This window comes from Pongo abelii, chromosome 2 (genome assembly GCF_028885655.2).
Source record: "Pongo abelii isolate AG06213 chromosome 2, NHGRI_mPonAbe1-v2.0_pri, whole genome shotgun sequence".
In the NCBI taxonomy this organism is placed as follows: Eukaryota; Metazoa; Chordata; class Mammalia; order Primates; family Hominidae; genus Pongo; species Pongo abelii.
This window is the reverse complement of record NC_085928.1, coordinates 182,871,783-182,898,145: the sequence shown is the minus strand read 5'-3', so window position 1 is coordinate 182,898,145 and position 26,363 is coordinate 182,871,783. Positions and strand designations below refer to the sequence as shown.

General features: G+C 37.4%; 1 protein-coding gene across 1 annotated transcript in view; it reads left to right on the top strand.

The window, feature by feature from the left end:
* SPATA16 (spermatogenesis associated 16) overlaps nucleotides 1-26,363 on the top strand; it is a 258,898-nt gene that overhangs the window by 205,859 nt on the left and 26,676 nt on the right. The window contains exons 7-9 of the mRNA XM_002814293.4: nucleotides 16,288-16,434; nucleotides 17,448-17,557; nucleotides 25,263-25,427. Coding sequence (XP_002814339.1) covers nucleotides 16,288-16,434; nucleotides 17,448-17,557; nucleotides 25,263-25,427 — 422 coding nt within the window. The remainder of the gene's footprint in view (nucleotides 1-16,287; nucleotides 16,435-17,447; nucleotides 17,558-25,262; nucleotides 25,428-26,363) is intronic.

Below are 26,363 nucleotides of genomic sequence, written 5' to 3'. Positions count from 1 at the left end.
AATCAACATTTATCTATAATTATTATATACACATGTCTACCAATTTTTTCTCACATTTCAGTTCTTCTGAATTTTATTTCCTTCTTTCCAAAGTGCATCCTTTGGAAGTTCCCAAAGTGAGAGTCTGTTGGAAGTATACTCCCTTCATTTCTGATTGTCTAAAATGTCTCTAATTCACCCTAGTTCTTAGATAACAGTTCAACAGGTTATAAATTTCTAATCTAAAATATTGGTGCCTTGAAGATATTATTTCACTGTCTTCTGACTTGTGTCACTGCTGTTGGGAAGTCAGATCTCATTCCTTTGTAGATAATCTTCTTTTATCTCTGATGCTTTTAAGATCATGTCTTCATTTGAAGTTCTACAGTTTAACTACAGATGTGTCCAGGAATAACTTTTTTTTTCTTAACCTGCTTAGTCACTGTGTTCGTAATCTAAGGGGTCAAGTCTTTCCTAAATTCTGAAAAACTGCAATCCATTTCCTTTTTAATACTTTAGTCCCTGATTCTTTCTATTCTCTCATTTAAGAATTTTAACTGGACATTTGTTACTTTTATTTATTCTACCCTCCAGATCATTGAGGCTGCTTATTAAATTCTCCATGTTCTCCATGTCTTTGTCTGCTTCATTTTGAAATTTTCTCAGATCTGCATTCTCATCCTTCCTTTAGCTCTGTCTAGATCATCCTTAATAGATTCAAGATTCATTCCAATAATTGTTTTTCCACTCCTAGAAGTTCTCTTGAGAACTTTTTTTTATGTAATTTGCTTATTTTTTTTATTTTTATCTTTTGAGATGGAGTCTCTCTCTGTCACCCAGGCTGGAGTGCCGTGGCATGATCTCAGCTCACTGCAACCTCCACCTCCCGGGGTCAAGCAATTCTCCTGCCTCAGCCTCCCGAGTAGCTGTGATTACAGGCACGTGCCACCACACCCAGCTAATTTTTTGTATGCTAGTAGAGACAAGGTTTCATCATGTTGCCCAGGCTGGTCTCTCCTGAGCTCAGACAATCCGCCTGCCTCAGCCTCCCAAAGTGCTAGGATTACAGGCATAAGCCACTGCCCCCAGCCCTTTTGTTAAATTTAACATTTATTTTAAGTTCAGAGGTACATGTTCAAGTTATACAGATAAACTTGTCTCATGGGGCCCCAGTGTGTGTTTTTCCCTTCTATGTGTCCATGTGTTTAAAATCTTTTTCAAGGCAACTTTTAAAAACTTAGTTTTATTCCTGTGATTTTTATTATATTTAGTACTTTACACACATTTTATATTTTGTATCTAATAGTGCTATTTCTCAAGATTTCGGAAAGCTAATTCTGCTATTTGTTGTTTTGCCATCTCTGGGGTATTTTCTCAAAAACCAATCAATTCTCCCATTCTCCAAAACCAACTGGATGTCCAAAGATTCAATTCAATTCTGATAACTATCCACATAGAGTTAGTGTCAGGTTCCACAAGTTGAAGGCTTCAGTATGACAAAACTGTGCCCATTTTAGATACCAGTTGCAATACTTCTAGATCAACCAGCTACAAATCAGGAGTTTTCACAACCCCCTCCTCATGTTGAGTAATTTGTTCGCTGTGCTCAGGAAAATGCTTGCTTGTATTGGTGTATTATAAGGGATATCATTCAGGAACAGCCAAATGGAAGAGATGCACAGAGCAAGATAGTAGGGGTGAGAGATGTAGAGCCTCCAGGCTCTGTTTGGTATGCCATTCTCCCTGCACCATGATGTGTTCACCACCCTGGTAGGTCTCCAAACCCCAACTGCTATGGGTTTTTATGGATTTTTCATTATATAGGCATCCTTGTTTAAATTAGTGGTCATTGGCGATTAACTCAGTCTCCAGCATCTCTCCTCTCTCCAGAGGTGGGGGAGGCAGGAAGCTGAACATTCCAAGCCTCTAATCACATGGTTGGTTTCTTTGACAAATTGCCCTCGTCCTGAAGCTATCTAAGGGCCCAGCAAGAGTCACCTCTAGCATATACTCAGATAGGGCTGAAAGAGGCTTGTTATGAATAACAAAAGACGCTCCTATCACTCAGGAAATTTCAGTCATTTTAGAAGCTGTGTCAGGAACTGGGGACAAAGACCAAATATTATTTTAAAAGGACATTACTCTTAGCACTTGCATTTCTATATTCTTTCAGTGTAATTGTAGTCTGTGTTAGGGTTTCACCAACAAATTTTGCTACCATAGTGCATGATGCTTCCGTGTCAAAAAATTCCATAACCTTTTCTTCACCATTTTACCTATTCATTTGCATAAGATTTTGGGTTTGCAGCCAGGGGTCAAGCTAAGAGACTCTGGCCCTTTTGTCAATAATTATTTTGATTAGTCTGCCTGTCTGTTGCCCCAGATGACTACAGACCAGGTTTCTCATTGTAATATTTGCCTTCCAGCTTTTTAAAATCCTCACACTTTTATGAACCAAACTGGGGTTCACTTGCTTGTTACATTATGACCAGATATTTACATCAAGGTTTATAGTAGGAGAAAGAAAGGTTTTATTTGCAGGGCACCAAGCAAGAAGGATCAGGCAGCTAACACTTAAGTTCCAAACTCCCCAACGTATTGCAGGCAACAGTTTTTAAAGGCAAGGGTAAATTTTAGGAAGGCAGAAGTTATAAGCAAAATCATAATGCATGGAGAGTATACATTGGTTTTGGCCTAAAAGGGCAGAATATCTTGAAGCAGGGGCTCCTGGGTCATAAGTAGATTTAAAGATTTTTTAATTTGTAATTGGTTAACAAATAGAAGCTTTCTTTTAAAATTTGAGGTCAGCAGAAAAGAACGTTAGCTCTGGCATGTGGGTGTGACTTCCTCCAGGCCCCTCAGGAAGACATTTAAAACCAAGAATCATAGTTAGAGTGCAGTCCTCAGTTCTCCTTTATCTGAGGTTTATATGCCAGGGGATCCATTTGTTGCAGGGGGTGGGGGGTCTGGATTTCTGAAAAACAACTCAGAGACATATATTAAGATGTTATTTTTAGGTTTTATAGGAGAACCAAACCTTCTGTGATTCTAACTTTTTTGGCTATTGTTTTAAGCTATTACTATATTTTTGCTTATCAAGTTATTTATTTACTTTACTTTTCAGGGCTAGCTAGGTGCCTGAAACTTTTTTTGAAGAAACTTAAGATATTTTTCTCATTTTCATACTTAAGGAGGCCCACAGACTCCAAAGAGGGGGTCTCTGCTCTGTCTTAACATTGGGGTAAATAGAACTTGTTAGGGGCCCTTTATTATTGAGGGACTGGCAGAGGATCCCTTTGGTCCACCCAACCTTGTATAGTGCTGTATTAAGACTTTTGTTTCATCCTCGTCAATGTCCATCTATTTATCCCATTTCTTAATAACCATCTAAAGGTTTCCACCTGCAGAGGTGAATCCTTTGACTTTCTCCTTCTTCCCTATTGTTTGCTCCTATCAATGTTTGCTTTATTCACCCCATGTCTTAATAACCACTTAACAATTTCCAAATCATGGGGACAAATCCTTTGCCTCTCCCTTCTACCTCTCCTCATTCTCTTGTTACATAATCTAATGTTTTTATAGCATCTGTAAGACCCATGAAGGGAAGGTGAGAAAGCAAATTTCATAAGAACTGTTGCTCCATTTTGCAACAGTTAAGTTACATGGGGCACCAATTTACCATGACCCAGGTAATGGGCATATTTAGTGGATAAATATCCTGCTTATTATGAAGCCAATCTTACGTGGCTTGCATATGAAACATATCAGCTGCTTCATCTGGGATTTCCCACTTGTCATTTATAGGGGGAGTTGGACAGTCCCCCTTCCCAGGATAAACAGATCTTACAGTCACTTTTATTTAGTCCACCAGGCTGGCTGTTCTTTCAGGAATAACTTGCTGTGTGTCTTGATGATGTATACCCATCTGCAATGGTTCCATAGTGAGCAGTGGATCCTATATCCACCCAAACATGCCTTCCTACTCTACAAAATTTAAAAACAGTTACTTTTTTTTAAGTTAGTCATTCTTACAATGCATTTTAGTAAAGGAAGCTGATGACACTGATCTACAAAATAAAATATACCCCCTGAGTATATATATTTACACTCTAACCGCTAGTTTTTGTAGTTTCTCGGTTTTGCCCTCCCCTCAATGTGGACCACCTTCTTAGTAATCAGAGATATTAAATGTACTCTCAGTTGTTTCTGCATGATTTCCCCCCTTGAGAGACTTTGGGCGCTAGTGGCTGAAGTTCAGCTCAACTGAAATCTGTGCTTGGTTCAGCATTGAAGTTTAACCTGGAAGTCATTTTTAATTTCATTTTAGCTCTTATAGATAATAATAGCCAAGGGATTGTATATTTTATTTTTTCTATTAGTTTGTATTACCCTATGTATTCAGCAAACCAAAAGGCTGGGAATCAGATTCACCTCTAAATTCCATTGGTAACTTTTACATTTAGTAACTAACTGAAGCACAGCTGCTGCTCCAAACCATGTATAACCAATCAAAGGTTCCTCCTCCCTCACTGTTTCATCCTTTCTCTTCCCAAACCACATGCTTCTGTGAGTCAGGGCCATTCTAGCAAATCCTACTTGATACCAATTCTAAAGTGATTTTTTTTTTCTCGCAATATTCTGATGTCAGATATGTAGGGTTTTCCACACCACTATTTCTCTAGCTTTCTGACACTAACTAGGTGTTCAATATTGCAATTCAATTCTGACACTAACTACCTGGAAACCCTGTAGGTTAAAGACTCAGTCCCATAGCACTCCCCTCCACTTTAGATACCAGTTATAATAATCCCAGCACTTTGGGAGGCTGAAGCAGGTAGATCACTTGAGGTCAGGAGTTTGAGTCCATCCTGGCCAGCATGGTGAAACCCTCTCTCTACTAAAAATACAAAAAAAAAATTAGCCAGCCATAGTGGCCCATGCCTGTAGTCCCAGCTACCTAGGAGGCTGAGGCAGGGGAATGGCTTGAACCCAGAAGGTGGAGGTTGCAGTAAGCCGAGATCACGCCATTGCACTCCAGTCTGGGCGACAGAGCAAAGCTCTGTCTCAAAAAAATAAGTAAATAAATAAATAAATAAATAAAGTCCCAGGCCTCCTATGCTTCTGACCAAGCAACTATAAATCAAGGGTTCTCATAATCCCCTTCTCAGCTTTGATAATTTGCTAGACCAACTCACAAAACTCAGGACTTACCATTTAGCAACACAATAGCAACAAAATACCATAATAGCAACAAAAATAGTCAATGCAGTAATAGCAAGTAAAGGGTACAACTTAGAAACAGCCAAATGAAAGAGAAGCATGTATAGAGAAATGCATGACAGAGGACGGAGGGTGCACAGAGCTTTCATATCTTTTCTGGGAATATCACCCTCCTAGAACTTCAATGTGTTCACTAACCCAGAAGTTCTCCAAGCCCTGCTGTTAAGAAGCTTTTATTGAGATTTCATTATGTAGGCATGATTGATTAAATAATTGACTATTAGTGACTAACTCAGTCTTTAGTCCCTATTTCCTCCCTGGAGGTTGGTTGGTTTTTCTAGTGACCAGCCCCACCCTGAAGCTATTATAGGCCTTCCAAATGTTGCTTCATTAGAACAAAAGACACTCCTATCATCCTTATCAAATTCAGGTAATTCTAAAGGTCTTAGGAGCTTTGTGCCAGAAACTAGGAAGAAAGACCAAATATCTTTCTATGATACCACACCATCTCTCACTCACTGAAAATTGTATCTTTGCGTGTTTTTCCACTCCTGTGTGTAAGGTGTAAGCCATTATTCAGTGGGGCTTGATCTGTGAGAATCCTGTGCAGTCTAGGGTAATTTTGCATCCTTCCCCAGAGGATTTTCTTTTGCTTTTTCCATATCATACATAGAATGTTACCAATCAGAGCAGTTTATTCCTAGACATGAGAGTTCCTAAACTACCCAGGTAGCATAAACTCAAACCTTAACCCACATGCCTATAGTTAAAATTCCCAGAGGAAAAAAAAAATTCTAGTCTAGGCCCCAAACAAGTCAAACAAGTTTATTCTCCCTTTGTCAATCATTCAAATTTTTATCTCTATCATTTTACTGATACCCCGATTTCACCTTAACTTAATAGTGTACCATGCTGTATTATAGTTGACTGTTTACTTATGTACTACAGGCACCAAATAGTAAACAACACCATGCCCTCTATTATCTTACCTTTTCATTCTAATGTCTGACTTATATTTGTAAATTCTTGCAAGAAGAGCCTAAAAATATTTGTCAAGTAAATTAGGTAATCAAATTATTTATCAAAATTATACATCTTACTAAGCTTATTTCTAATATTTTTTTTCTATTATGGATCAAACCATTGTTTACAATATACTGCATATTTTATCATATCTATATATTTTGGGTTTTTAAATCTTACATGGTTTGTTGTTTGTGTGTTTGTTTGAGATGGGGTCTCAAACAATGGCTATTTTTGAGTGGCTATTTGCAGGTGTGTTCATAGCACATTACATCATTGAACTCCTGGCCTCAAGCAATCCTCACACCTCAGCCTTCTAAGTAGGTAGGACTATTGACATGTACCACCATGTCAAGCTTTAAATCTTACATGTTTGTATTGAGTTTTATATATTTTCTCTTTTGATACCTTAGTGAACTCTTGTCTATACTAACTGATTTTCAGTTTATCGTCTTGGATTTTCTACAGCCATCTATTATTAAGTAATAATACGGTGGTCTCTTTACTTCCAATGTTTATATCTCTCTCATTTTTATTTCAGGTCTTATTACTTTGTCCTAAAGTTCCAAAGCCATAGATAATAATAATAGTGGTCAAAAACAGTTATTTTGTTTCTGAGGTTAACAGGAATAAAACAGATTAAAAGTTGTTTCATCACAACCAAACTAATTACTAATAGTGAAGAGTGGATAGCAATATCTAATATCTATATATCAAGGTATCTCTTAGATTTCCATATATAAAGCAGCATCTCATCTCAAATTCTAAATCAAAGCCTTGCTGACTTTCAAAATTGGTATATATGTTAACTACAGGAAATTTCTGATAAGATTATTTGCTTATCAATCATGATAATTCATGAGTAATAATAATTTCATACATGATAATTCTTTGTTTTTAAATTATCATTAATAATTCAGCTTATTACATGAAAAGTTATAGTACTTATAAACCAATTTCAACAAAAAGCAAAAAAGAAAGTCTGTTCTCAGGAAAGGAAATCACAGTGATTTTCTGTGATGATAGAAGTTTTTTAATTAAGAACATTGTGAATGACATATTTGATCCTCTTTACTTTTAGCAAATATACAGGACCTTATAAAATACATTTTGTGTATTAATCTTACTTATGGCTTCATCGTCTCTCTTAATTTTTCTTTTGATCTATTTTCTTCAAACACACTACTTTACACTTTTTCTCATCTCTTATGAATTTATGTAGGGCAAGTCATTACGCTTCCAGAACAAAGGGAAATATACACAAATAAACAAGTGAATAGGTTACCAGTCTGGATAGAAAGGAAAATTAAGGCTTTGAGATCACATGACTTTTACTGTGCGATGTTTAAATTTAACTACCCACAAGTCATTTTCTGTGAGATGTAGAATTTAACCCAAAGTGGGAAAATAATAATTAAAATTTAGGTCCAGAAAGATTATGTTAAACATTTATTATTTTTATTATACTTATAAAGGTAAGTCTAGTTACCAGTGATAATATTATAATAATGTTGTAATAATGGCATCACCAGGATGTATTCAATATTGCTACCTTTGTGCTAGCTGTAAAAAGTAATCATTCCAAATCCCCCAACTGTTATTTTTCTTAAATAAGAAAAACATGCTTCCTAGAAATTCAACATGACAGTTTCATCTCTGTCTTACATCTCATCTATAGTAAGGATCCTATATTATTTGTAAGATATATTGAACTACTAGCTAAACCCCTGTATAAGGAATCTTTGGTTTCAAGTGGTGGGAATCACAGCTCAAACTGACTTACTGAAGTCAGTTTTAAAGGGGTAAAACACATTGGAACACACTGATTTACATAACTTGAAGATCCACAGGTGGGACTGCTTTTAAGCATAGCTTGATCCAACCAATAGCTCACTTACTATCTCTCACCACTCTGTTTCCACAGTCAACTTGAGAATTTATTCTCAAATTCTACCTGGTGTTCCGATAACTCTACCATGCCCTCAAGTGCTAGGTTCTTGAATATAATAGCAACATTCTCAAATGTCATTACAGATCTCAAATCTCACTGTACCAAGGAACAAGAGTGCCCCTTCCACACGATTCCCGGAGCCCACTCTTCTGCATTGGCCCAAACTGCATCATATGCTTATGATTGAACCAATAACTGGGACCGAGGGAAATGGCATGGATTGATTGACTTGGTCAATTGGGTCTCACTTTTAGAGTAGGGGGTGATTGAGAGAATTCACCAAGGAATAAAAAGGGGAGGAGGAGAGAAATGCATGCCAGATAGCCAATTAACCAGTGATCATTCCAACTCTCATACAGTGTAAGAAGACATCAGTTCCAGTGATGTGAGTCTAATAAACATTGAGAGGGAATCTTTAATGTTTGTATTTAATATCTTTAATGTTTGTATTGTCTCTAGTCTACTTTGATAAAAGTAGGATCAAGGAACTTCAGTGTAATAAAGCCCAGAATAAAGATCCAATACAGCTCATTAAACATAAAACTTTGGAATCAATAAGAATTTCAAATGAAAGAGAAATGAGCTGTGTATAAAATTCCTGTGGGATTATGTGTCTTTCTAAGTTTTTATGTGGGTTACAAGAGAAAACTTAAATATACAAAAATTGATCTTGGAGAAGTAGACCACCAGCCTGAAGTGAAAATTAGGAATCTCCGGAATGAAAACCAATTTTTTTTCTATTTCTGTCTATAACTCTGAAATTACAATGTAGGTCAAAGGGAAATATAATTTATTGTACAATTTATTATCTATATAGTATACATATGGCTTTCTCAGATATCAAATACAAAAATCAAAATATACTATCTGTTTTTAAAAGTAGAAACAATTTTATTATTTATGGGGGCAATAATAATAACAACTTTGCTTCAAAGTTGCCACCTTTTGCTATTTTCTTGCTGATGTGAATTTGTGGATAACTTCCAAGATAGAAATATTAGCATTAAAAAGAGTACAAAATAAAACTTAGAACATGATTGAGAAAGAAGTAATGACAAAGTGTTGGCATTACAAAGGTACTGTAGAAACGAAAGTCTGAAACTGATCAGTAAAAAGGAGTCATATAAAACTTACATGGTCCTATCTCACACTAAACAATTGGGACCTTTAAAAATGAGATGTTGCTTTAACCTAAATGTCAGAACATTTTGTTATGGACAAAGTTCAGGGAAATGACACAGACACCAGAAAAGAGAGGAGAAAATGAAACTTATAGAAAAGTAATCATAGACCCCAACAAATCTGCATCTTTCTAAAAGAGTTTTTAAATCTCTATGATTTTTCTTTTTAAGAAACTGCTTTGCAATATTCCTTCATGATCTGTTGGCTGTGGTTATGATGAGGTGTCCAACAAAAAATACAGATAACAATGGTGTCTATGCTTAGTGCTTTACTTCCATACAGCTTAAAATTTATTTTATGGATATTTAACTACATAACAAATACAGCTATCCCTCACATATATAGATGAGTCTGTTGATCTACAGTCTATATTTCATGTTTTTGCAGATGTTTTTCTGGTGCTGCCGACGGTTGCACTAAGCCAAACTCTCCCCATTAATCCAATCTTTTGTGACTGAGTTCATATTTCCCAGAGAAAAAGCTGCAGCAAGCCAACTATGAAACTAATTTTTCCATCCAGGCAAAGCTGCTCTGTTCATTTGAGCATCTACTCTACTGAGTCACCCAGTACAAATTATTTTATTTCACTCACCCTTCATAAGGTGAACAGAACCCATTTGGGGTTTAGGCAAAATGAAGAACAAAGATAATGTGATTTTTTTTCTAAGTTTAGTAACAGAAAATAAATCATATCTCAGAAGCTCTAGATATTTTATTAGTTTTGATTTTTTGCAGTTCTATTCCTATTTGGACCATTAAAAATTCAAGATTTGGGAATGTATGTTTTCAGGTTAAATTCAAATGTTGATTGAGCATCTGCTAGGTGCTTGAGGCATGAAGATAATTTAAAGATGTGGCCAGGCACAGTGGCTCACACCTGTAATCTCAGTGATTTGGGAGGCCCAAGGCAGGGGGATCGCTTGAGGCCAGGAGCTCAAGACAACTTTGAGCAACATAGTAAGACCCCATCTCTACTAAAAATTAAACAAAAATATATTAACTGGGCATGGGGACATGTACCTTTACTCTCAGCTTCTCTGGAGGCTCAGGCAGGAGGACTGCCTGAGCCCAGAAGTTCAAGGTTACAGTGAGCTATGATTGCATTACTGCACTCCAGCATAAGTGACAGAGTAAGACCCTGTTTCAAAAATGAAAACCAAAAATTAAACAAAAAAGATGGGATCCTGAAGATGATTAAGATTTGTCAGGGTGTTAAGACATGCCCCTATGAAACAGGAGATTCACTCTGGAGTGAACATAAATGTTCTTTACAAGTTTGAGGCCGAGCACGGTGTCTCACGCCTGTAATCGCAGCACTTTGGGAGGCCCAGGTGGGTGGATCACCTGAGATCAGGAGCTCGAGACCAGCCTGCCCAACAAGGCGAAACCCTGTCTCTACTAAAAATAACAAAAATTAGCGGGGCACGGTGGCAGGTGCCTGTAATCTCAGCAACTCAAGAGGCTGAGGCAGGAGAATCGCTTGAACCCAGGAGGTAGAGGTTGCAGTGAGCCGAGATGGCGCCATTGCACTCCAGCCTGGGCAACAAGAGTGAAACTCCCACTCAAAAAGGTGGCTGACGCCTGTAATCTCACCACTTTGGGAGGCCAAGGCGGGTGGATCACGAGGTCAGGAGATCGAGACCATCCTGGCTAACATAACCCCTTCTCTACTGAAAATACAAATATTAGCCAGGTGTGGTGGCAGGCACCTGTAGTCCCAGCTACTCAAGAGGCTGAGGCAGGAGAATGGTGTGAACCCAGGAGGCGGAGCTTGCAGTGAGCCGAGATCGCGCCACTGCACTCCAGCCTGGGCGACAGAGCGAGACTCCGTCTCAAAAAAAAAAAAAAAAAAAAGAGTTTGAATGGAAGATTGGAAGATACTGTAATATTCAGGAAATCCTTTATGAGCTAGATGGGACTTAGACACATCTGGAAGGACAGTGATTGAATAAAGGAAAAATGGGGAGACTAGGTAGTTGTTTCTGAGTGGAAAATCACAAGCAAAAGTTCAGAGGCCAGATAAGCACAGGCAGTGAAATCAGCAGAGCTGGTTATAAAGGTTGATACTAGAGAAAATGCAAGAATCATGGATAGACTGTGAAGCAGATGCACACTGCAGAGAGCCTTGAATGCCAGGAAAGGAAAAGTCTCCAGAGTTCCTGAGGAAGGATGTGACAGTGGAAAAGGCAGGTGATGTATCAAAAATATTCATCGAGTGGTGATGTAGCGATGTATCGGCATGAAACAACACTGGTAGCAATGAGACTGGTGGGGAAACTCTTCAATAATCCAGATGTTATGTGATGAGAAATTTGACCAAGATAATAGCAATGATAATGCAAAGAAACAGGCTGATATGGGATGCACGGCAATGTGCAGGTTTAATTAGTTTTTGAGAGACTCACTAAATGGGGAATAAGAGGAAAGAAAAGTCAACAATGGCTTCAAATTTTTAAGCCAGAATAATTGGGTGAATAATGGCTATCCTCATAACAGGCTGGCGAAAAAAAAGGAAAAGAGAAGTTGTAGAGATTATGAAAATCACTTTTGAGGAATATATTTGCTCTATTTTAACTAACTTTTGGAGTGATAAGCAAATAGCAATGTCCCAGTAGGTATTTGGAAATGCCGTGTTGGAATTTGGTGGAAATTTCCAGCTGCGACTGTAGCTTTGATGTCCAATTTTTTGGTTAAAAATAGTAGCCAAAGACAAGACTAGAGATATTCCCAAGGGTGTATATATGAAGAGAATATCAGTGAGCTGGGGACAGCTGTGAGGAGCACTGAATGAGAAGGCAGGAGGAGAAAGGGGAATGTGTGTGTGTGTGTGTGTGTGTGTGTCAGAGAGAGAGAGAGAGAGACTACTACTGAACTCCAGGAAGATGATTTTTAAGGAGAGGACAATAATACCAAAAAGTCAAGAATCCAGAATAGCTTGAGGACTTGCAAGGTGGTCAGTTTCAGCCTTCCGGAGTACAATAAAATATTTCTGACTAAGGGAAAACTGTTTACCTCTTTCAGTGAATGTTTGACATCTTTCATCTGGGGGAAAAGAAATTGAAAGACTATGTTTCTGAGAGAAATTTAATCTGCATAATCTATCTTTGATATTATTTTCTAAAGCATCCACTTTGCTAACGGTAAAAATTTGGAGCTGTTCACACTTGCAAACTGATTTTTTTTAATGATAAATTCAGTCATACTCATATAAATTTCATCTCCAATTGGGATAAATTGTAAAGGAATGCATTAAAAGATCTGTTTCTCCCAAGTTTGTTTCGAAATGACAGGAGCAAAGAAGACATTTTTTAATCAATTCGACTTTCCTACAGAAGGGTAATATAATCTGGTTAACTTTTATATCCATCAGAGGCACAGAGCTTTTCGGACACAGGTAGAGGTTTATGAGCACAAAATCGAGAACAATTAGCACTCAAATTAATGTTACATGAGATTCAACATCTGGTAAGTGTATTGTCATTTTGGGTCATAGACCACCTGTTAGGCTAAATGTTCATACAACAGCAATTTACACTGCATACAAATGGAAAAAGAATGATACTTGAAAAAAAATTTTTTCTAAATTTAACCGTATGTATATAGGAGCCTCCTACATTCTAAAACTTCAACTGGAAGTTAATAATGGGTCAAATACTCACGGGATGAAGCACATAGGATCAGAAGGAACAGAGAATATTTACATTTTTGCAAGCATGTTTTATAATAAATTAGCCATAGTATAGTACTGACATTCGTTTCTATTCCATCTAATCACTGCCAATATTAGTATTGCTCTCCTCTTATCTATCAAATATTTAAGGACAAGAAGAGGTAAACCATTCAAAGTCTTTGTGCTATCTATCTACATAAGAGAGTCCTCAAATATCAGGCTGGTTTTGGTGATAGTGCTGCACCAGAAAATGCCAAATCTCGAGGTTACTCAGCTGCCTTTTCATACAATCCAGTTACTGGCAACTTCAGTAAAACTAGTAAGCTCTCCCCTTGCTAATATTTCAGCAAAATAGTATTCGCTTGCAAAGAGAGGCGTATCTGTGATGATCAGCTGCAGATTTCAAAAGCAAAGAAACTTCCTGCACTTTTGAAATTGAAAAGCAGAAATCACATTTTTACCTTGTTTATAAAAATGAGCCATCCTTTTAAAAAGAGGCATTTTGTAACACAACCACAAACTAAAGAAGCATCTAAGACTAGGTGCAGTAGCTCACACCTGTAATCCAACACTTTGGGAGGCCAAGATGGGTGGATCACCTGAGGTCAGGAGTTCAAGACCAGTTTGACCAACTTGGAGAAACCCCATCTCTACTAAAAATACAAAATTAGCTGGGTGTGGTGGCAGGTGCCTGTAATCCTAGCTACTCGGGAGGCTGAGGCAGAAGAATTGCTTGAACCCAGGAGGCGGAGTTTGCAGTGAGCCAAGATAGTGCCATTGCACTCCAGCCTGGGTAGACAGAGCAAGACTCCATCTCAAAAAAAAGAAAAAAAAAAAAGAAGAAGAAGAAGCATCTAATGCTTGCAATCTGTATCTTAAGATGCCTAAAAGTCGCTCTGTTAGTTTGGGAATTCTTGAGCACTTGCTATACTTTTCTAGATAGAGAGTGTTTACTGGCATTCCTATGGCATGTTTCCCGTCGATTTTTATAACCATGACCCTAGACTGTCACAAGGATAGTTTAGAGTGGTAACCCTTTGTACTTTGGCATCCAGCTGCCTGATTTTCAATTCTGGTCCCTATGCTCAGTGTGTGATCTTGGGCAACTTTGGAATCTCTGGAAGCTCCAGCTATATCATCTGTAAGGTGGGCCTGATAATATGCCCTGCTCTCCACTCCATGATTGAAAAGGATAACCCTGATAATGTATGTGGCACAGAAGAAGCGCCAGATGAATATTAGCCCTCATTAACAGTAAGGGGTGACCTTGATCCTAAGTCACCAAAGAAAAACTAACACATGTTTGGGATTAAGATGTTTTTGCTCTGTGTGTTTAAAAGGCATTTTGTGATATTTTAATTATTTCAATAATCAGCATATATTTTAACTCTCAATTTGACAGACATACACTGTTTACTTAACCAAACTGTGACAAATAACTTACTGCAGTGTTTTCCAAACTGTGCTTTGAAAAACTGAGGTTCTGTGGAGAAGCTCGAGGTGGCATCTGTGAGTAGGGTATAGAACAGAGTTCAGTAGTGAGGGCGGGTGATCAGTGTGCCAGGATTCAAACAGAATGTCCCTACTTTTTATTGGATTTTAATATTGGGCTTGTCAGAAAATTTTAGTTTGGACAAAAGGTTCTGAGGCTTAAAAAGGGGGATGGTATTTAAAAAAACACTCATGGTGTACTGTCTTATTTTTAAAAGAAGTATTACAGACAAATAGTGAAGGCTATATTTGAACCATTACCATTTGAGTTCTGAGTCTATGTTAACATTTTACCTTTAACTAAACCATCATTCAATGGTATTTGGGATTTTGCCTTTTCCCCTTTCTGGCAGTGTTAAACAAAGAGGGCTTATTAAACCTCTCTGTTCATCACTCTTCGTTTGAGAAATCTATTTCAATAAACCAAAACCTTGTTACTCAAAATGGAAACGAATTAAGTGAATCTTGCCTCCAGGTCCTCAAGAGGTTGGCCTTTGTACTTTGGCTTTCAATTCTGGTCCCTCTGTTTGCTCAATATGTGATCTTGGGCATGTTTGTAACCTCTTGAAGCACGAGTCTTATCATCTGTAAGGTGGGCCTTTATCCCTACCCCAAAAGTAACCTAGTGCCAAGCAATCTCAAAGAAGGGTGCAGTGGCTGTGCCTGTGGTGTCTGGAGTCAGACTACCTGGTAGTGAATCCGGCTTTGCCTACTTTGGAGCTGTGCTGTCAGGCAAGTTACTTCCCATCTGTGTCCCTCAACCTCTTATCCATAAAGTGAGGACAACAGCACCAACCTTGTTAAGTTATCATGCGGAATTCAAAGAACAATGCACACAAAACTCTTAGAACAGGGGCAGATAAAAAATAAGTACTCAGTAAATATTAGCTCTTACAGTCGTTAAGAATTAAGTCTGTTTTAGAACCATTTTCATGACATGAATTATTTCCAAGTCTAATTACAATAGTCAGTACATTTATCATTTTAAATTTCCTCCTATGGCTATATGAAGGATGGTAACTAAATTAATTAGCTTTATATTTTAATTCTCACTTGGTAATTTTTCTCTTTCCTTTTTTCATAACTAACATTATTTCCTTACATCTTAAGCTAGGAAGAGAAAAATCAAATTCTCGGCTGAGCATGTTGGCTCATGCCTGTAATCTCAGCATTTTGGGAGGCCAAGGCAGGTAGATCACCTGAGGTCAGGAGTTTGAGACTAGCCTGGCCAACATGGTGAAACCTCGTCTCTACTAAAAACACAAAAATTAGCTGGGCGTGGTGGCGGGCACCTGTAATCCCAGCTACTCAGGAGGCTGAAGCAGGAGAATCGCTTGAACCCGGGAGGCGGAGGTTGCAGTGAGCCAAAATCGCGCCATTACACTCCAGCCTGGGCAACAAGAGCAAGACTCCGTCTGAAAAAAAAAAAGAAAAATCAAAGTCTCTTTTAAAGAGCTACAGCTAAAAATAATAAGCCTGCAAGCTGGTCCTGAATGTCTATTATTCTGAAGATGAGGAAAGATGACCAGGTGATCTAGCCATATTTTATTTTTATGCTTTGTGTATGCTTAGATTACTAAGAAAAGTATAATGAAATATGATTTTGATATGTTACCTATTTGACCTTTTGATACACATAATTTTACTTCATACCTTTCACCTTTATAGTTATCATTTTTTCCAAGTACAATTCCTGAAATCTGGGGGGGAAAACCCTAAAAATATTAAAACCATAACAAAGCCTCTTAGTTCTTTTTCTGTCATATTTCAGATCTTCAAGCACTCCACATGTTGCCTCAGACAGTTGACTGGTCATCTTTTCCTCCCCAACAATATCTCTTGACTCTTGGGTTCAAAAACAAAGAAGATGGAAAATTTTTGGAAAAAATATCAAGCAGGAAGCTGCCGATATTCACAGGTACAAGGTCTAGCATATAGTAGCCTGTGATGAGTTTTGGGCCCCAAAAAATGTTTGAGTTAAAATTAACTCCTTCTAATTTTCTTTGTGGGTTAGTTAACAATACCTGGAATTCTGGTTCCAGGAAATCTTTCCCCAAGAACACACACGATCCTGGAATGCCCACCCCCCTCACTCTAATCATCTAATCATCTTACCCCACCCACCACAGTCATCAATGCCTAATCATACAGTGCTTAAAGAATACTAGTTTTCATCATTATCAATTAGCAGAGGTAGAAGAAAATTATGCAATAAAACTACTATATGAAATAAAAAATATAGCCAATGACAATCTTAAATTTCTTGTATTCTCTGTTGTTGTATTAATGTCTGTTCCCCCCTTTTCTTATGTAATTAGCCAAGAGTTTAGATCTCCTGGAGAGTATTACAGTTAAATGGTGTTCAGTAATCTGAGTTGAAACTTTCAAAACTCAAGAAAATATTCACATGGAGGTGAAATCTCAAACTTATGGGCTGAATTCATGACCAGGTTAAATTTATTCCTGCAGCTCTAAACACATAATTAAGTATTTGTGTTTTGTCTGGCACTGTATCCTCTGAGGCTTATCTGAACTTCGAGCTACATTCAAAGTCAATGGATCTGCACACTTGAATAATACCTAGGAGGAACAAGACAAGAATCAGACACATTTATGACGCATTTTTTCACAACTCAGGAAAAACAGAGTCTGAAGAGATAGGTGAATTGTTATAGGCTGTCTCTTAGATCTCTCAATCAAGAAACACAACAAAATAAATAAATGATAGTTTCTAAAGGGCAGCATCTCCTCTGCCTTTCTCCCCATAGATCTTTCTTTGTTATACATATGGTCTAGGGATGCGGCCAGTTTCTATACTAAAGATTTCGTATCTATTAATATTGAGATATTCATTTATAGCTTGCTAAAGAAAATATTTTGAAATGGAAGTCTGGAGAAAATACTATAAAAGTTTATTGTTACAATTTTTAGAGCATAAAACACCTTTCGGTCTGACCAGAGAAGATACAGTGAGGCAAATGGAGACAATGGGAAAGCGAATCTTGCCAATATTGGATTTTATTAGAAGCACCCAATTGAATGTAGGTATATGAGTCTTTTATATTTGTCCAATGTACAAATATTAGAGAATTCTAGAAGCACATAAGGCTTACATGGCAAATAGTGCAAGTGTTAGGGGATTTTGGAAACGTTCATAGTAAATCTCATTTGCAAAAACAAGCAAATTTTAGCTAATGATTTTATTTCTGTTATTCTAAAACACTATAATGCTACACTTTGCAATTTCAAGCACTTATTAGGATAGTGTCTCTTTAAAGAACCTTTTCTCTATGCCTTCCTAATATCTAATTCAACATTGCAGTGAATTTCTCATTTCAAATCAATAAGAAAATTTTAGCAAGCACAATGTTTTCTCTATTTCACTTATTGAGCTATTGCATATAACCATCTCATTACCTACACAAGAATTCAGAGCTTTTCAAGATAGTGCCTTCACACCACACTGATGAATTGGATGCTTCTCTAAACATTGGCAATTGATCTTTATATAGCCATAAGGTAAATTATCTAATCTCTTTCTATGATCCAGGAAAAATATGCCTTTTCTACTTTTCAGTCTTAAAGAGCCCAAAATAAGACCTGAATTACACTGCTATTTTACAAAATTTAAGCCATTGTACTGAAAGTATATAAAGAGAACTTCTCATTAACAGGCTATAAAGGCTGCAGATTTCTCCTCTTTTAATATTTTTCAAAAGGCTTGTAAGTTGGAAATTTTAAAGCATTTCCTTCCTGTTCCCTCTTTTGTGTTACATCATTGATTTGATGTTCTTACCTTAAAAGGGGAACTAAGGGGGTCATCACAAACAGCTACTTAACATCCGTTCAGCAGTTTATCTGCTCAGTAACATTATTCAGCATTTTGGAAAAGCTATAAAACACCTAATCTATTTGCACGATTTGCAATTCCATGCATTACAAATACAAAAACACATTTTTACTGATGTTCCTACCGTAAAGCTACCCCTTCCCCACAACCATGTTTCAATTATCTCCTCTATATTTCTATTAATAAGAACTCCATCTCTACCTTAGTCAGCTCAGGCTGCCATAACAAAACACCATCCTAAAGACGCACACACACATCATTACCCACATCATCAGGCCCATGCAAGCAGGGAAAGCTTTGCTAACCAGAACCATCATCGTGTAGCATTATTTCATCTCATCCATGCATGGCTAGCCTAGCAGAGCCAGTGTGTCCGGTGCTGTGGATGTGATCTGCCTGTGGCCTAGCTCTTTGTTTTTGAGTTTTTAGTTTTTTGGGTTTTGGGGTTTTTTTTTTGTTTTTTGTTTTTTGAGACAGAATCTCACCCTGTCACCCGGGTTGGAGTGCAGTGGTGCAGTCTTGGCTCATTGCAACCTCCACCTCCAGGGTTCAAATGATTCTCCTGCCTCAGCCTCCAGAGTAGCTGGGATTACAGCATGCGCAACCATGCCTGGCTAATTTTTTTGTATTTTTAGTAGAGACAGGGTTTCGCCATATTGGCCTGGCTGGTCTTGAACTCCTGGCCTCAAGTGATCCACCTGCCTTGGCCTCACAAAGTGCTGAGATTACAGGCATAAGCCGCCATGCCTGGCCAGGCCTGGCTCTTTGAAGCAATGCCTGCCTTACCTTGTCACTTGTCAGGAAACTGACCACATCATCTGTTGCCAGCTCCAATTCCACAATGTGAACATAGGTTGGGCCTTACTGGGCATTATGCAATTTTTCAATGTTCTTAACTCATTTTCTTATCACCTTTTAAAGAGTATTCTGGCCATTTGGAAATTTGTTTAGACACGAATCTTTTAGGTGACTATAAAGAAGACTTTAAAACCATAATTAATGAGATTCTTAACATCTAATTAATAACTCAGTCTTCTCATATTGAGTCTCAGTACCACTTTGCTGACTGCAAGGAATTTCATCAACTTTCCTATGTTTGCTTTTAAGGGAAATAACAGTTTTTGGAAGATTGTTTCAAAGAGTTTTAATGAAATTGAAGTAGGTAAGCCTGAAAGTGCCCAGGGATCACAAATATATCTAAATATCAGGTACTAGGTTTCTTATTATTTGCTCAGCCACAGCTTCATAAAGGAGGGTTGATAAAACTGGCTGCAAAGGTAACCTAGCTTAATGAAGCAAATAATGAATTGGTGACTAGAAATTATTCCTACATGGTACCACTGACTGCAACCCAAGGAGCCCTCAGTAGTGTTTTTAAGACCTTTCAAGGTGTTCTTTTTTTCTTGTCAGATATCAAATGACATTCACTTGAATATTTAGGCATTGAATTGTCATTATTTGTTACCCTAGTTTGTGATATGTACAGACAAAGACTTTTGCCCAAGGCCATGCTCTGGCCAAGTAACCCTAGGGCAAGTCACTTAACCTCTGAACTATTTTTTTTCTCATTTATAAAATAGGCTGATAACTGCCAGGCCCACTTCAGAGTTGTTGTGAACCATAAGTATATAATCCATGTTCTTGAAGCACTTTGTAAAGTATTAAGAATTTTAGCTTTAATTATTTGTATTGGTTTTAGTTTGCTTTGACAAAGAGACTGTTTTACAGACCTTTTTTTTCTTTATCCAAGCTGTGTAGTTTGAAATTACCTATTTTTCTTCTAATATGAAGATTCCACTCGTGTTCCGTGAATTTTTATTTTTTTTTCCTTAGCTTACTTTCCTTTGATCAGTGATTTGCTCAGATCCCTTCACTCAGGCAGGATTTGAGATGCCATTTCCAGCCATGAACTGGACTCAGGACTGCAGTCTTGTTGACAGCAGGCTGTGACCATGCTCGTGTGACAAGCAGCCTCACATGTCTTGGTAGAACAGAGCCAATATCCAAGACACTTCCATTAGAAGACAGTGAGTGACCAGTGTCCTGTGCAATACATTTATCTTAAAGAATTTTAGATTTTTCAGTCATCCTTAATACTGGTGGTTAAGGCTTTAGTTTACATTTCTGTTGTCTGTTTCAAACAGACAACTCTTTACCCTAGTAGAATGTCACATTTTCATCAAGGCCTAATGGCTAGGAAAAAAATGCCTGTAATCCCAGCACTTAGGGAGGCAGAAGTGGAAGGACAGCTTGAGCCCAGAAATTCAAGAACTGCCTGGACAACGTAGTGAGACTCCATTCTCCCCAAAATGGAAAAAAAAAAAAAAGACGAAAACAAAAAATGTGGAACTAATGGCTAGGAAATATACTTTGCCTCATACCATATATGTTCAGAGATGTTTAATTCATTTGGACAATGTTAATTAATGAAAATGGGCTTGGAATATGAAAATACAATGCATTAAAACTTCAGCATTCATAACAGCAGGAGACCCAAAAGATGATACTAGTCCTTGACATAATACCATGACCAGAATCAGTTACACAATGTTTTATTATCACATTTATACTATCACATAAATAATGATAAATATGTAGATTTCTAAACAATACTTAAACAATGCCAAGAATTCTCACGATCTGTTTCCTAAACATATTGAATATTTAGTCACCTTGTAAATATTAGGTTTATAATACCTACCTAATATATAATTTAAAAAAAGTTTACTTGGCAATAATACACTAAATTATAATATCATAGGGAATATTTTTTGGCTGCCCTAATTTTCAATTTTTTTCCATTAAACTAAAAGATACATGTGTTTGTTCTCCACAAATTACATATAAAGAGATAGTATAGCAACTTACTCTCAACTGAAGCATTTTAAATATAAAGTGAATAAAATTTTCTTCTAAAGCTAACAAAACACTCTTGCTTCCAGACCCTTGAAATATTTGATAGTCAAGAAGTTTTCTTTACTCAAATATATCTTTTTTAAAGTACAGAGCAGTCCTGGTCATTAACTAGGTGCTGACTGCATGCAGAAATTTCCACTTTGGAACTATGGTTTAGGAGAAGCACATGCATAGTGCTCTGCAATTTAAAAAGCATTTTTCCCTCACATTCTGTAATTTGACCCTCACAATTGGGTGACATTGTGTCACCTTCATTTTACAAATGAGGAAACTGTGGCTCAGAGTAGTGATATATTCAAGTTCACACAGCTAGGGCTCAAAATCGGAGCTTCAGAATATTGTGCCAATATTCTTTTACTAAATCATATTATACATCTCTTTGATTTAAAAGTATGATCCTTGCCAGAGGCAAAACATGCATAACACACAACATAGGAATGATTCCATAGCTGGATTCAATTTTTAAAAAATGAACATATAGGCTGGGCACAGTGGTTCATGCCTGTAATCCCAGCACTTTGGGAGGCCGAGGTGGGTGGATCACTTGAGGCCAGGAGTTTGAGACCAGCCTGACCAACATGGCAAGACTCTGTCTCTATTAAAAACACACACACAAACACACAAAAAAATAGTCAGACGTGGTGGCGCACGCCTGTACTCCCAGCTATTCGGGAGGCTGAAGCAAGAGAATTGCTTGAACCTGGGAGGCGGAGTCTGCAGTGGGCCGAGATCACACCACTGCACTCCAGCCCGTGCAACAGAGCAAGACTCTGCCTCAAAAAAAAAAAAAGAATAAAAAAAACTAAAATGAACATATAATGTACAATTACACTCCAAAAATTAACTGTAAAAAGCTTGCTAAAGAACATGAATTTTCAACTCTTGCTATGAGGTGGTGAATACAGTTGGTAAATACGTTTCCTGGTCTCAGAGAGGTTTCTATGTGTCAGGCAATGATTCTCTTTACACTTCTGACCCTGGTTTCCTTATCTTTGTAGATTAGTCTACTAGATACACAATACATGGCCAAACAAGGATGATTCTAGCATTTTAAGAGTTATAATCTACAATATGATACAACCTTGCTGGTGACTTTTAATCCTACTGAACATCAACCCCATTCAGCCAGCAGCCCTGCTGCTATGGTATTTTTCATTTTCTGGATTTTTGTCCTAATTATTTCACATGCTACTGGATGGCACTATACTTTTCCATTCATTAACTTTATTGGCTGCTGTCAGTTTCAAACCTTATGTACTGTGCTTTCTGGGCTAAATGTTAAAGAGTTAAAATAATCAAATCTTTTGCCATGCATGAAGCCACCTTCACAGGATGACTTGCCAAAAAATGACCTAACTAACCATGTTTTTAACACCTCATTAATTTTACTTTTAATTTCTTCCAAGTGAAGCATAAAAAATGTTTACATATGCACATTTGAAATGAACAATAATAAGTGTTTCCTACCCCTTTTTTGTAATGAATGTTTCTATATCTTATGTCAAATGGAAATACATTCCAAATACTTGGACTCCGCTTTTCAGCAGTATTATATAGTGCCACTTATTTGCCAAATATTTATTTGTAACTGCTATTAAATCTTGACAATTCTCTGACTGAAGCGTTCACTTGAACTTGCTATTACCTAGCCCTCATTGTACCTGTGTGAGGTTTTAGCTTCAATCGTGGCCACTTTATTACACGCTCTCCAGCAGCTGAGGAGCCCTTTGATCATTCCTGAAGTCTCACTGGGAGGGCTAACTGCTTTTAGATTTAGTCTTTGTTAGCATTAGATATTTAAGCTAATTCCTACTTTTTATTATTTTCTTTATTTCCTTAAAGCAACAGCATTAAAACATTTCTGCTACACTAGATATCAATTTTATTTCTTTTTCACTTTGTCTTTCAAAAACCCCTATCTTGGATAGGTAAAATATTAATCTACAGTTTCCTGATAACCAAAACTGCATTTGGCTTCGGGGGGAGGAGGGGTGACTCTTAGCAGTCAACTGTATTCTTTCCCTGTTATCTTATTCAAATAGAGCACTTCCTGTTTTGTTATGCATCCAACAATCAGGCTAAAACTGTTGCCTTCCACTATGTTTATTTTCCTGATGTTTTGGAAAATTACACTGATAGATTATGTTCCTGAGCAGCCTGCTGTTGTTTCTGCTCTTTAGGGTTGAGTCACTACACCACTTTCCTACAACTAGCCCCATTGTTTATTTTAAAGAAGGACAAAGAAAGCAATTTTTCTTCAGAATGAGAACCGTTTCTCCTCCAACTTGCTTTCCTCTATTTGACAGAATGCCATTGTTTAGCTACATGTTTAAACTGATGGGTAGGCTAGGTTTTTCATCAATTCAAGAAGGAACCCCATATCTACTATTTGCAATCATCAATCTTATAGGTTTATAGATTTTCAGATAAATGATTAATCAGAAAGAACAAATTAGTGTGAGTAAGAAGACATTCATTGAACAGCATATGTAGGTGTTAGGGACAAATAAAGCAGATACAGCACGATGGTGCCAGCCTTTATTTCCAAGATTCTAGAAAAAATGTCAGCTTCCAGAGGTTGCTGTCAATCAGAATATGAGTGTGGCCTTTCAAAAAGAAGTGCTTTCTAATTTTAAGTTGAAGTTCAGTAATATTAGTTTCCAGCAGTTTTTCTCCTTAGAGGAGATTCTCTTAAGAAAGTGAAATTATATGTCTGCCTTCTCTAATTTCTAGAGGAAATTCTGTTTCATAAGTATGCGCAAACCAAAATAGTCTTTACTCAGGTACTAAGCTTTAAGGTGGTGGTTTGTCTCAAACTTCTGTTTGAGATATTTGAATATTTGGGGAGGCACCTAGCTGAAATTTGTATTTCTAGGGCCACATAAAAAGACATTGTGATTGGGAGAAGCCCAGCACTCAGTTTGCTAACTGCCAAGTCCACAAGCGAGCATAGTGATTCTGGTGTAGGCAGTCCAGGGGGCCCCTGCTCTAAAGGGGCACTTGGTCACTTCTCTTCTGAGCACCAGGATGTAAAATGCAATTGCCAAACTAAGTCCTCTTTTGAATTCCCATTTCTCATGACCCTCCAAATGCAGCAGAAACTCAAGGCTTTTATGTTAACCCTTATATACCCCCATGTCAAAAGTACTTTTCCTTAAAGATAAACTTAAGAATTTCATGACTAATGTTGCTCTCCTATCAAGCATTACAATTTGTATTAAACATTTTTATAGAAGATAATGTCTCCTCTTTTGTGGATGGCAGTAATACGCACCTTGGTGGGCCACTTTTTTCTAAATGTGCCCCATCTTAAGAAAGCCCAAAATGCCATGGGAGTTGGCAGTCCTTACAAAGGCACACAGTAGTCTGTGTCAAGAAGAACATGTTAGTTGTTGAAATGGTCCCAGTACACAGAGGGAAGCTAGTCAAAAAGAAAAGGAGACTGTGCAAGGCTATCCAATAGGAACCGGAAATAAAAGCAGAGCTTAGAGGTTTCATGTAAGCTATTGGGGTAAACAAAATTCAACTTATACAATGTTTGTCAAGATTCAACTTGCATTAAAAAATTTTCTTTCAGATAAACAAGATAGTAGGCAACTCTTACCTCTTATGATGCTTTGGTGATATAGATAAAGTCACCCCTTCTAGGCAGACACAGCTCTGTGGGATCACTCCTGGGTGAGTGAAATGCAGATTCAAATTCAGTCCCCTCTTTTCCCCTCAGCCTAGCTCCCTAATGCAAGACAATCAGCAAATCTGTCTCAACAGTTCTCCAAAGGACTCCCTTTTATGTGTATTTACCTACTAGAAAAAGGGGTATAAGACAATTCTGTAAAATGATAGAAGGAAACATGTATTTGTACTAGATTCCGTTGTTTCAAAAGATGTAAATACATTATCACAAGCCCTGACTTCCATCCCTGGGGAGAGGTCTATTTCTGTGGTTTTGTTCTAAAACATTTCTTTTACTTTGAGACTAGGGGAGTTTTCCTGCATCCTCAGGTGTGATGGAGAAGTTGCAATATGCCGGCCTCCTCAGCCAGCTGCAGAGAGTAAAGGAGCAGTCCCAGGTGATTAATCAAGCAATGGCAGAGCTAGCAACCATTCCCTACCTATGGGACATCAGTCAACAGGAGGCAGAATTGGTAAGTATTTTTCTTTGTTTAAGGGTTTCATAGGCCCAGAGCCAACAGAAAAGTGATATGGTCTGGAAAAAAAAAAAAAAAAAAAAAAACCTGTGGTAATAAATGTAGTCTGAGGGCAAACTCCCAAACCTTCTTGAAGAATTCTAATGACAAAACTGAAAAATGTAGGAAGGTGTGTGTCTGGTTTTTATTTACTCACATTAACTAGCTTCCATTATTACAGCAAAAACGTTGTGATGTGTAAAAACATAGAAAGGGGCTGGTTATTTATATCGTGTGTCAGGCTTCTGTTTTTTGGTAAAATGAGATTGTTTAATAAACTCCAAGATATATTGATATATGATTCTCTTTTATGAAAAAGTGAGAGGACAAAAGAGTAATTGCTGTGTAGAAAAATGACCCTACAAAATCATCTTTAGAGTTTTCTTAATCACTTCTAGGGTTAAAATAGATATTGGCAGTGCCAACACTAGTACATTTAGATAAATCAACAAAAGTTGTTTATTTGAAGGGAAAACGTAGCTAGTCAAAATAGATGGGTTGTTTTTTTAGCTGAATTGACGAGTTTATTCAGAAAACCAGACACTTTAGCCACACACAGACCCAGGCAAAAACTAGTTGAAGGGATTCTCACAGAAATAATCTTCAGACAGCTGTGCATTTATACCCATAATTAATATTAGAAATGATAGCACCTCATTTGAAAAACAGTATACTAAACAGTGTGCTACCCATTCAAGGAAAGGTAAAATTTACTCTATATGGAGCTCCTAGTGTGTTGTAGGGAAACACCCTTTACTTAGAAGCTTTAATTGAGAGTAGCTGAAACTAATTACAGCCCTGAATTGAATTCACATAGTAACGATGAGAACAGCCCAAACTGATTACCTGTAATTTTCAGATAACTAAAGAAACCCTCCCCCTTTCAGCTTTTTA